Source organism: Lithobates pipiens, unplaced genomic scaffold (assembly GCF_037356315.1).
Source record: "Lithobates pipiens isolate NorthernLeopardFrog02 unplaced genomic scaffold, aLitPip1_a1.2 Scaffold_16, whole genome shotgun sequence".
In the NCBI taxonomy this organism is placed as follows: domain Eukaryota; kingdom Metazoa; phylum Chordata; class Amphibia; order Anura; family Ranidae; genus Lithobates; species Lithobates pipiens.
In genome coordinates this window covers 274,983,071-274,996,305 of record NW_027507748.1, presented here as the reverse complement: position 1 = coordinate 274,996,305, position 13,235 = coordinate 274,983,071, and the positions used below count along the sequence as shown (strand labels likewise).

The following is a 13,235-nucleotide window of genomic DNA, read 5'->3' as shown; positions in this document are numbered from 1 at the left end:
ATTTTCTCTGTGGCGAACAGGGAACAACCACTCTTAAAGGAGTTCTGTGGTCAAGGCATTCACTTTGATGTTACAGTATAACATCAGCATTGTAATAACAATACAAACAACAGTTATCTTTAGCAATCCAATATGAGCTTATTTAAAAAAATCCCCTTTCATGTTGTGAGTTCTGCCCGCCTGCTATCCATTTCTTTCCACACCTTCCTGGATTCCCTGCATGCTTTGCAGCTCCTCCTCTGCTGTTTACCTTCAGTTTCTAAAGACTACATATCCCATGGTACCTTGCTGCCAGCAATCAGCGATTCCTGCACTGACTCCACTTCTTGAAACTCCTTTCTCCGGGCATAGTAAATACATGTCACAGATTCCAAGGATTACAAACGTTGTTGAGATTAATAGGAGTAGACTAGAAATAATTGAAATACATTGTGGAAAGAATATATGATTTTACATTTTGAGCATATATACCCTTTTATACACTTTAAGTGGTGGAGGTTTCTCAGCATGAAAGAAAATGTTTGCAGATGATAACATGTCCTTTTGCTGGTTGCAAAGGTACTAACCTACTTTGGTTTCAAAGGAGATTCCATTGATCCAGTCAATAAAATAAGGTGCTGGTAGCTGCCCTGTGCACAGTTCTGCAACATCATCTGTTTACAATGAATATCCGTTGGGATTGTTATGCCACTTACCTAAACAATATTGTGGAGAATCGACCACACACTTTAGAGTCCTTTCTAAGGGTTGGTTCACACTGGGATGACTTGTCAGGCGACTTAGCCGCCTGACAAGTTGCGTCCTGTTCTGTACAATGGAACCATTGTAATCGAAACTCTAATCGAACTTAGAAAAAGGTTCCTGTACGACTTTGGGGGCGACTTGAGGCGACTTGTATTGACTTCTATAGAGAAGTCGTTTTGCAAGTCGCCGCAGCAGTTGTGTCCACGTCGCCTGAGGCAGTCGCATTGCAAGTCCTGCTACCTCAGTGTGAACCGACACTCAGAATGGATTCTGTACCTATTGCTACCGTTTTGTAATTGCAAATTTAACAAGTGACAACCACACATACTTGCAAGCTTTGTAAGTTATGTACCTTCAACCTTGTTAGGGTATCTTCCTTTTGCATGCTCTAATAAAAGATTTGTAAAAGAATAATATGCTGGTATATACTGCATCCTTTATTTGACTGATAAACCCTTTCATTATTGTAATCTGGTTTATGGAGGGTTAAAGGAGAAGTATTGCCAAAGCTCTTTGGCCCTACCTTTCCTGTACGTCACTGGAGTACACCTCGTTCTTCACTCCTGTGACCCTTATTTATAGGCTAAAGTCTGCTGCCAGCTTATGTCACTCAGGCTTTGAAGAGATACAGACTTTAATATCCACCCAGGTATCTGGACCCGCAGCTTGATCTGCCTCTCAGCATACCACTGAGAGCCTGCACCAGCCCTCCTTGCCCCCACCACAACCTGTTGCTCCAGTGAGCACTGGAGGGGCAGAGCAGAGAGCTGGTGACTGGCAGTCACCAGCTCTCTGCTCACTGAAGACCGTGAACTGAGCAATCAGTGGTCTTTGATCGCTTAGTTCTGGGGGGGGGGGGGGGGCAGATGCAGCATCAGATCAATGCTACATCCACCTACATGAGTATATATGCCCTGTACACACGATCGGACATTCCGACCACAAAATCCATCAGATTTTTTCCGACGGATTTTGGCCGAAACTTGTGTTGCATATGGGACTACGTAGAGGCCAGTAGCCAATAACTTTCGTTGCGTAATTTATTCTGAGCATATGTGGCACTTTGTCCTTCGGAATTCTCTACAAACGATCGGAAAAAGTCTGATCGGATTTTGTTGTTGGAAAATTTTAGAGCCAGCTCTCAAACTTTTTCCATTTGAATTTCCGACGGAAAAAGTCCAATAGAGCCCACACACGATCGGATTTTCCGACAACATAATCCGATCGGACCTTTTCCGTCGGAATTTCCAACCGTGTGTGCAGGGCATAAGTTTCTTTTTTTAAACCCCATGTTTCTCTTATAACTTATAAGAGATAAAAATATAGAAAAGCAGCAAGAGTGCTATCTTATGCTTCACAAGCATGTTGGAAATTCTTCTTTGATGGTTTTGTGGTTCTTTCACTGTGCCTTAAATATTCCACAAAAGAAACTGCATCTGATTTCAACAAGGTGGAGCGCGTCTGCCTGTTACCTGTGAGAGATCTGCTAGTCTAAGCCCTTGTACACACGGTCGGACATTCCGACAACCAAATCCGTCTGATTTTTTCAGATGGATTTTGTCCAAAACTGTTGCATACACACAGTCGGACAAAGTTGTCAGAAAATCCGATTGTGCTTAAAGTGATGACGTTATTTCGTTAGGACGGGACTAGTAGCCAATAGCTTTGGTCTAGGACTTTGATCTGAGCATGCGTGGCACTTTGTCCGATCGGAATTCTCTACACACAATCGGACAAAGTCCGATCGGATCATGTTGTCGGAAAATTTTATAGCCCAGCTGGAAAACTTGGTCCGATGGAGCCCACACACGGTCGGATTATCCGATAACACGGTCCTATCGGACATTATCCATCGGAATGTCCGACTGTGTTTACAAGGGCTTAGACCATCCTAAGTGAAAGTGACAACAAGTAGTATTACTGATTGACAACAAGGGCAGTGGTATACAGTAATCTTAGGAGCCAATCGGATGTTGACCTTTAGCAGTTCAGCATAAATAAAAAGACTAAATGGCAAACTAAGTTCTGATTGGCTGAGAAGGTTTACTGCTTTCTGCACATTTCTCGCTGAATAACTAAAGGAAGGTCGTAAAAAAAAAAGAGTGTGTGTGGTTAGGCTGTGCATTATTACTGTGTAATATGATATGTAATGTAATAAGTACTGATATCAAATGTATCTGTAATCTCTATAATGAGAACATTTTACAGGAATGTCTTTACTTTGTACCTCATGGTCATTTTCCTGGTTGCTGTTTTTAATTATATGACGTACCCACAGCTTTTTATGGAGACCAAGATCTTATTCTGTAGCCCCCGCCACCCCAGACCGCTCGCCTCTGGCCCTGAACCTTGAGCTGAGATTTCCCCCACCCCACGAAACATCCACAGTCATAGCTAAAAAATGTCAAAAAATAACAAGAGGCCTCATAACAGCGGTAGAAAACACATCATAGGCTAGCTCAGCCCTCATGAATCTACTTCAAAGGTCAGAACAAAGCTGGAGCAGAATGTCTATATGTGATTTCGATGCTGTATAATCAACCGTATACATAGTCACTGAGAACTAGCGATAGCAAGCAGCATGCCCAGTGGACTGAGGCTAAGCATTAATAAAAAAGAACCCAACTACTTGCCTAATAGTAAAATATTTAATGTACCACAGAGTTTATACGATCTGTTCTATGTACAAATATATGATGTGAAATTGCAGAAGTATAAATGTAGATAGTCAGTAATGTAATGTACCCCAACAACTTATGTATTTGGAAGCTCTACCAATAAATGTATTTATTTGTTCCCTTTTGGCCTGTTAAATATACCATTGAAAACATTTTATTATATCTGTTCAACAAGTGCAAAATCATCCGTTCATCCAGCCAGAAACCTTGTGACCTGATAACTTCCTGTACCTTCTGCCTCTGGACTGTTATCAGTCAACATTGTTCCCAGCTATCTCAGTCTACTAGAAAACACGTTGTTTTACGGAAGCAAGGGAAGTAGTGCTAAGACAGTTTCTGTCCTAGGGTGACAACCCTACTCATTATGCCCCAGGATAGGAGGTACGTTAATAGCAGGATTAACAGGTTAAAATTAAAAAAAGAAAAGTGTGAAAAAAGAAATCTACCGTAATACAGCTACCACATCTAAGGATTTCTAGCCTGCAGTACCATTTTTTGGGGGGGGGGGGGGCAATGCTTTATCGAGAGGTAAGAAATCGTTTGTGATACCTATAGCCATCAATCGTATTCCAGCTTCAGGTTACTTATAAGTTCAGGTTAATGGAAAATCTAACATCTAATTGGTTGTTATAGGTATCACTTCCCCCAGCATCTATAGATCGATCTTCAAGTGTTGAAGGCATGGATGTAATACCTAACCAAAGTGCTGAAAGGTAATCTCTGATTGGCTGTTATGTGTTAATAAATCTGTGTACTGTAATGTATCAGTGTAAGATTCTCATAGCCAAAGGTGATATAAAAAAATGGAAACTTCATCTATGTTTAAACAGCATTTTATACAGGAAACACCAAGGGCATTTAATTCAGTGTTGTTCAAATTTCTATTAACTATGTGCCTCTCTAGAGACAAGGGCTTTATGGTTTTAAAGGAAATAGAGAAACAGTGCAGGTAATGTGGATCGGAAGTTTAATCAATAAAATGGTATACTTATTTAACCTGGTAACAGCAAACGTATGAATTTAGTGACTATGATAAAAGCAACACATGACCAAGCCATTCAATTAGACATAATTATAAAGAAAACACAGCCAAATAAGTTAAATTCTTCTTGCATCTACTCTCCTCCTGAAACTTTTAACCTACATCACGTGAAACTTGAAGCTCTGAAATAAATCCATTTGATATGCCAACTTTGATGTAGGAAAATCATCACATTAAAGCAAAAACATGACAACATTTATAAAAGTACTGTAAATACTGAGATAAAAGCAAAAGAAGCAGGATTATTTATAGGGCAGCACAAAATATTCATCCCATGGGAATTTACCTTCCATCAGTTTAGAGAAGTCGAGAGACATGAAAGATGACTGCCGATTGGTTGTCTCACTTTGCACATTGTCAGTTATCCATGAACCCAAAGGTGCTCATCACGTATAACCCACAAAGTGGCAAAAAGCCGTAAAACTCCAGCTCGAAAAATTCCCACTTACCCACAGAGCTGACAGTTTACACTGGCCAAGCGAGTTGCTTTAAACTGCGTAGTTAAGTTATACAACATGTGAATAACACCAAGAAGGTCTTACCTTGGCTAGCCATGCTGAGACTGATGTGGCCGTAGAGAAACAGGAACAAAAATAACGTGTATACCATGTCCCACTGTACGTCCATGGCAACGGATCTGTGCGCTCTATTACAGTAAAAATACATATTTGGCTACTTTACAGAAACAGGGAAAGTTGAACTACCAGTAGGTCAGAACCTCTGTCTATTCTGCTGTCAAACATGATCTGCCAGAACAGTCAACACTATGAATTTCTGCTGCAGCATTTATAATAAAAAATAAAAAAACACAGCACATAAATCCAATCAAGTAAAAAAAAGTGCCATATTGTTTAGTGGTACCTTAGTATCAATGAAGTTTACTTCCGTGGCATTTTTTTTTTTCAACCTAATTCTAAAGCGCCGTTAAAATAGAAATAATTTTCTGTGCATTATAGCTGTAAAAAAGTACTAATTCAATCATGGAAAAAAAAAAAAAAAAAAGTCAGACGATAAAAAAAAAAAGACTTATCATCAGTTGGATGCTGGCAAAATTCAAACCATTTTAGAAAGGTGATGGAAACGAGAGGCAAATGCAGGTTTGTAACTCCCACACAAAAAAAAATAAAAAATAGGATAAAAATAGATCTGTAGGGTATTGAAGACAGAAGAAGTGTTGTCTGTTAAAAAAGAGCCTGTATACTGAAAAGATAGAGCAAAACCTCCCCCCTCACCAGCTGCAACACACAAAGGTTCCTGCTTGGAAAGGAGGAAGGAGTGCGGAGAAGGAGGGAGGGAATGAGGAGGGGGACCAAGATGAGAAGGGGGGGAAGGAGGGAGGTATGCTCCTCCTGTACAGTTTTGCTTTCCATAGATGCTCTAGCATTTCTCCTCTCTCTCTCTCTCTGGATGTTAATTGGGCACTAGATTGTCAGCTCCGTGACTCTGCCCTTTAAATCCGAAAGGACTTGCCTTAGGTCTATAGATGGCCCATTTTCCTGCTGACGCTATAATAACATTGCAACCTTGTAAAATATACATTGGACAGAGGTTGTCCACTCTTAGCTGTGTGTTGCATATAAATGATACTGTCAACTTCTGTGCTCCTCCTTGTTGAATATATATTAGATTTCCAGCTACGCCTGATCGTTCGTTTTAGAAGGGTGCAGCTCTACTTTCTCTAAGTGTGTGGCGCAAAAGAAAAAAAAATGTTTTCTTTTTTTTAAGTATTATTTAGCATTCAGTATTTGCCAGGAGAAAAGTTTACCTGTCATGTTCAAACTGGTTCTACCTTAGGCTTGATTGAAAAGAGAAAAAAAAATGTGACTTTCTAAAGCCCAGATGAATGGATTAAAAAAAAAGTGTAAATTCCCTCTTGATTTCGATATTTGTTTGTATAGCTTCATCTGCAACAAAAAGAAAGAAGACAAGTTTTTCCAGATGCTCTGCTATTTATTTTATTTGACGATGGGGCAATAGTTCAAAAGTAGTTTTTAAGGCTTTTTTTAAAAATGTAATTAAGGTTCATAGCTATTAATACTTGTCGCGGTGTGCCCAGATGCTTTTAGCACAAAGATGTGTAGGCAAACATATGATGTTGGGAAAAATGGAGACGGTTACAAATGGTTAGATTAAGCAGTTTGTAATGTGTGGGATGCACATAATGCAGTGCAACGCCAAGCTCAGGGGAGATCTGCCACGGGTGGAGGCTAAAGGTCACGGGAAGAAGAGGGAAAGACTGTTTCTGCAGCTGATTCTAATTACACATTTCCTTTACTTGATTAAATATGATTGAAAGTGGACGACACAGGGCACTTGTTTCAGCAGGCCATTTTAATGGCTAAGTGAGGGGGTATGCTATGTGGTTACTGGAGGGGAACCTATAAAAATGTGTGGTTTACATCAAACAAAGGGAAAAATGATACCTTTCTAAAGAAACCATACTTGCCACCTTCTATATTTAAAAAAAGGGGAGATAGCTTTGTTAATCAACTAATTGGTGCTCACTAGGAGCTTAGACTCATATGAGTTGATTTACTAAAGGCAAATGGTCATTTTGCAAGGAAATTTTCCCCTGGCCATAGATGGTTCAGTTTTATTTTGATGATCAAAAAAAAAAAAAGTAAGCAAACAGATTCCCCCATCAACATATTCGGGGTGGATGAAGGAATCTTCCACGCTGTGCTATTGTATTTTGACAGCAGGACTCCTTCATTGTCAGAATACAATGATCAACGCTACAACTGATGGGTTGTATGTGCTAATCAAATACAAATTTTCCATTAGTCCCGTTGGAGAAGAGTTGATCACTAGATTGACTCCTCTTGAACAGGAATGGTCATAGATAAATCAAAATCCCTCCTGTACCTTTTGTATTGAACTGTACTGTAATTGTGTTGTCCCCCCTATACATTGTAAAGTGCTGCATAAACTGTTGGTGCTATATAAATCGAGTATAATAATAATAATAAATCCATGTCCAGCTTTGGTAAATTAAATAAAGCTCCGATTTTAACCATGTGCAAGCAAAAATACTGTTTTATTTATTTATTTTTTATTATCCATGAACTTGATTGGGAATTATTTGCATATCAATATGAATTCTTTGCAATTTGAATTTTCACCTCAATCACTAAGCCTAAGGGATTATTTCCTTGCAAACTGAAAAATGCGCCTTCAAAGTGAGCATAGTTACATAGTAAGTCTTGTTAGAGTTGCCACCTCATCCTTTTAAACCCGAACACATATTAATTACATAGGTTCTGTGGCTAATTGAATGCAGGTAAGGCACTGAGTGAGTTTAATTACCACCTTAATCAGACACAGAACCTGTGTAATAATATGTGTTTGGGTTTCAAGGGACGAGGTGGCAACCCTAATCCAGGTCAACCAATACAATGGAAATAAAAAATGCAATCCTATCTACACAATCCTTTACCCACATTTGATCCAGTGGAAGGCAAAAAAAAAAAACAATAAAGCATGATCCAATTTACTCCAGCAAATTATTTGGCTTTGAGCAGACTATTTGGCTTTAGTAAATCAACTCCATAGATTCAAAGGTCACCAGAGGCTCCACAAATTTGCTTTTGGTTGCATTACATTACAGTAGACAGTGATTCATGTGGTGATTAACTGTATTGTGCACATGCCCTCAGGTTACTCACTAGGGCTGGCCATACACCAGTAGAATTTCATTAGAATTTGTTTGCTTTCTAAATGTTCATTAAATTTTCTAATAGTTAGTGGGTTCAAGTCTGTTTTCAACCACAGTGATGAGAAAATTCAAAGGGGCAGGATGGAAAATATTTCTCAACTGAACGGCTTCCTAACTGTGAATGTCGTTTTTCGTTTGGGAAAAATTATACATATTGTATTGTTTTGTATTGTTTAATAAGCCTGGCATTGCATTCCAATGACAGATCATCACACATTTTTAAAGCGGTTGTAAACCCTTACAACACACTTTGACCTACAGGTAAGCCTAGATTAAGGCTTACCTGTAGGTCCAAGAAATACGTGTAGGTTTAGGAGATATTTGCCGAAAGACAGGCACCGCTGTCTATGGCGCATGCATCGTAGACAGTGGCGTGCAGGCGCACTGAGCACGCAACCGTCAACGGCGAATATGCCACGCATGGCAGCTCCCGTGCGCATGCGCGGGAGTGACGTCATCGCTGCTTCGCTGAATGACAGCGGCGGAGCAGCGAGATGCACCGAGAAGATGGATGCGCCGGTCTACAGGGGACAGCGGTGACATCGCTGGCTCCTGTGTCAGGTAAGTGACACATAATGGACTACTATGCGATGCATAGTAGTCCATTATGCTTTACCTTTGCAGGGAATGAAAGAGGAAGTAAACTCATCAGGGTTTACTTCTTCTTTAAGGGCTTTCGAATAAAATTAGTTGACTCAATGATGACAAGATTTTTTTTCTTTTTTTACAAATGTTTGAATAAATATCTAACCAGCTTTGAAAGTATTTTCAGAGATTTAGCAATGACCTTAGTAGGCCTGTGTATAATGGCAGCATGAGAAGCCATATTTCCTAATACAATTTGTTTGTAAAAAAAAAACCAGTGAGCCGATTCACATAAAAACTATGATATTCTGTTATGTAAAAGAAAGAGAATAGAAAAATCTATATAGGCAAGGTATGTATAAACAGGATATAGGGTGTCGTTGAAGGTGCACACAGAGTCTTGTACTATAAAGAGAACCTATTCTCAAATGTTAACATAAAGCAATGTCAACAGTCCTGCTGGGATAGATAAATAAAGAGTAATAGAATGGCTGAAATACTGATCATTCTTGGAATAGAAGGTTTCCACAAAACATTGGCACTTTATGTCTGCCAAAGTGGATGATCAGAATTCAAATTTAACTAAAATTACAAATTGCATGGCCAAAATTTATTTGCCTACACAAGCACTGTAGGGAATCTGAAGAAGCATTTTCTCCAATAAACGTAAGTATTTCAATCCTTCTATTATAGTTTGTTTATTTATTCCAGCAAGAAACAATATGTATGGAACAGCAGTTTCTTGCAATTTTGTGTGCCACATCCAGTATTAGAAACACCCCTACTGGTGGACTTTTGAGGCATGTACAATAAGTAGAAATATATAAAGAGTTTATTAAATTTGTAAATACCATAAAAAACATAAAACAAAAGCAATGCTTTAGACAGAATAGTCACCAACAATTGTAAAATACAATAATTCATGATACTTTTTCACCCTACGCGTTTCGGAGCACCCACGTCTCCTTCCTCGGGGGGAGTAGCTTGCAAAGTTTCTTTTGCAAGGTGCTTAACCCTGAAGAAGGAAACATGGGTGCTCCGAAACGCATAAGGTGCATAAGGTCTTTGGTTTGGTACTTCCTGTTATGGAGTGACACCTATCTTCCAATTGTCCTCCTGCATTGTCACCCTGTCACACACACCTTTTCTGAGGTTTACAAGCAGTTGCACCAACACACATTGCGCTGGCATGATGTCACCATCAGAGAGGCGGTCAGCCCAATGATTTGCAGCTGACTCTAGAGGGAGTGCATGTAGGTTGAAAGTGGCTGAAAGAGGCTGGAGGAGATCAGCAGCACTGAGTTGCAAAAATGGATAAAAAGGAGGTAAAAACAATGACAAAGCCTATGCCTAAGCCTATGATATAAAAACAGATTTAGCAAACTAAATGTCATCCAGTTGGAGGGTACAACTACTTTACCAAAGCAAGCACTGGCAAACTATTACATTATTATAAACATCATCAATTTGAAAAATGCTTCTGTTTCAGGTTAATACAAATATGATTGTTTATTGGTGGGAAGGTTAATTGGTGTCGGTATATTATGCTGCTTTTATGCTTTTTTCCTTCAGTTTCTTTAAGACAATATACTTCCATATTTTTGTCAGTTGTTCCCTATTTAGTAGTGCATGGAAGAAGGTGTATGGGTTCATCAGAAAAAGCTATTAAGAAATATCACAAATGTTTGCAAAAATCTGTTTGTTACCCAACATCTAATAAGTCTCCTCATGCATCCTTCTGACTAATACATTCCTAGCAGACATCTAACACCTACACAGGAAACGAATGGCATTTATAACTGAAAAGAACAGAAGGGCAAAACCTGACCTTACAGCTTTGTATTGTTTTCTAGAATAGCAGATATATACTTCTGGAATATTTCTCAATTCATATGTAAACCAAATCAACTAGTTGCTGCATTCTTAGATTATGTCATGCCTCACTTGGTATTTGAAAATCAGATAGAGGTGGGTACTATCATCCTAATTAAATTGAAAGAGTGGACGAGTTAACTAGAACTACTTCAAACAATAATGCCTAGTAACGCCTGTTGCTGCATTCAGAATAGACAAAAATGATGATACCCGTGTAACACTGACCCCCGAAGGAGCTGCTGGTTTTATTTGGGCTTACCGATACCTCACTTGCTTGCTTCTCCGTCTTGGGGTTACCGTGGTAGATGGCCCAAAGAATGTGGAAACTGACACTGAATCCTCTTTTAGGTTATTTATTTAGAACTAAAACAAAGTCTCTCAATGGAGGGTAGAGGGTTAGGAGTGAGTTCAGGTACTTAGATTGCAAGATGGAAATCTTAAGAGAAAATACAGAGAATAAAAACTGTTTCACAACTGGATTTAACAACCCCCGGATAGACCTCTCTCACTAGGCCTAGCAGCCAGTATATCTCACAAGTCTCTGCCACATACTTGTGAGATACACTTGAGCGTCACTGAGGGATGTGGATAAATTTAAAGAACTGACATACGGTACCAGTTTCTCTCAGCCGATCCGGCGATACCATATGAGTGTTGATCCAGGTTGCATCCTTCAACTAAGCCTCCAGGCTCCTTCAGAGAACCAGCCTTCCGCATGGTCTTCTCCTGAAAGAGTCCTCCCCTGGGGTTCTTCAGTTGCTGGGCCTCTCTCTTCAGATGAGACGGCACCGGACCATCCTTGGATCAGTAGGCCCCGAAATTTGCTCTGGCCTGTCCCTGTAATTGCGTCGCCTTGGGCCAGCCGGCCCCGAGACTCAGGATGCATAGTTCCGCACCCCAGGCCAGGAGGGCCATCAGAACCAAGAAGACAGAAAAAAAATCCCCCACCAATGTGGCATCAGCACAGCAGGAAAACACTCCCACTGAGCTGGTTCTGAGAGATAATTGGCATTCAATGCACCCAGCTGGACTGCATTTCTACTCTTGCCGGCGGTGACAGCGACACCTGCGCTCAAGGAGAGCCCAGTGCAACCCAGCTGGACTGGTACTGAAACCAGAAATTTAGAGAAATAGTCCCGAAGCCCAACTGTGGCTTCAGGGAACTTAACTTTTCAAAAACAATAGCGCCTGCTCATCAGGACCCAGCGCTACTCCCGTGTATATAAAATGTGACACATACTGCCATTCACATCAAGCACTAGCCCAATCCTATGTATCTAACAGGGTTTTTAATGTAGAACTATGTGCAAAATTATTTACTGGACAAGCTCTCCAGCAAAAGTTGCCGTTGTTACAGTTACAGGAAATCCCAGTCTTCGTTTCTATATCGTCAGAGCTGCTGTCAATCAAACAGCAGGAGGCACTGAATGGAGTGGATCGGATGAAACCACAGCTGCAAGGCAACCATGCTAAACATTGGGAGATGGGGTTGTGCTTTTAAAGGTATGGATTTTATAGCATAGTTACATTGATCCCGCTTGGACCAATGGAAAGCCCCATACACACTATCAGATTTTCTGATGATTTTTATCTTCAGATTTACCAAAACCATATAATATGAGGTCAAACCTTATGAGTTTCATTTTGTATGCAATCAGGCAGACCCTTGCACTACATGGTTTTGGTAAATCTGAAGACAGCATAAAATCTGATAGTGTGTATGGGGCTTCAGTATGCATATTCCATACCTGTGAGATTCCTGTGGAAGCTGATGATCCCTGTAGTAGTCTCTGCAACTACAGTAATTACTGCTATCTTCTGGGTCCTGTGCCAGCTGCGTAATGAACATAGGAGGTTGTCAACTCGGGACTAGTGCCGAGTACAGAATGCTTTAGTAAAGATGAATAAAGACACTGGTCCATCCAGTTCATTGTGTGTGTGTGTGTGTGTGTGTGTGTGTGTGTGTGTGTGTGTGTGTGTGTGCAAGCCCTCGTTCATATTGAATGTGGCTTTAAAATTGTGAGACTTCATCTGAAATCGCATGGTTTCAAAACCGCATGTCAGTGCGACTTCAGGTGCGACTTTGAAGACAACTGTGTGGCTTCATGCAAGTTGCACCCAAAAGTTGCACCCAAAATTGGCAAAAGTAGTACCACAAAATGGGTGTTGCATTGATTTGAACATGGCCATTGCCAACAATAGGGAATGACTTGTAATGCGATTTGACCTGGTAGGGCCTTATGTCACTACCATCTTCCATTTCCCTGTACATTGTGGAGTTGATTTACTAAAACTGGAGAGTGCAAAATCTAGTACAGCTCTGCATGGTAGCCAATAGGGATGAGCTTCGTGTTCGAGTCGAACATACGTTCAACTCGAACATCGGCTGTTTGCCCGTTCGGCGAATACCGAACGTTATGGGCCGTTCGTGCCAAATTTGTGTGGCGCTCACGGCCCACAATGCACTGTGCCATCATGGCACAGTGCATTGCTGGCTCATGATTGGCCAAGCATGCACTGTGACTCCGCATGCTTGGCCAATCACAGCGCCGGCAGCGAGGAGAGCCATGATTGGCCACAGGCAGGATGCCTGTGG

The 13,235-nt window shown here is 40.5% G+C and overlaps 1 protein-coding gene across 4 annotated transcripts in view; it reads right to left on the bottom strand.

Moving 5' to 3' along the window:
• The window catches only part of SCUBE3 (signal peptide, CUB domain and EGF like domain containing 3), a 190,426-nt gene extending 184,687 nt beyond the window's left edge, over positions 1 to 5,739 (bottom strand). For 3 of the 4 annotated variants that reach the window (XM_077481425.1, XM_077481426.1, XM_077481427.1), the window contains exon 1: positions 5,007 to 5,737. In XM_077481425.1, the coding sequence (XP_077337551.1) occupies positions 5,007 to 5,130 (124 nt within the window). In that variant the 5' untranslated portion in view covers positions 5,131 to 5,737. Of the gene's footprint in view, positions 1 to 5,006 lie in introns of all 4 variants that reach the window. The other variant, XM_077481428.1, reaches the window with a different exon arrangement.
• Between the last annotated feature and the right edge of the window lie 7,496 nt (positions 5,740 to 13,235).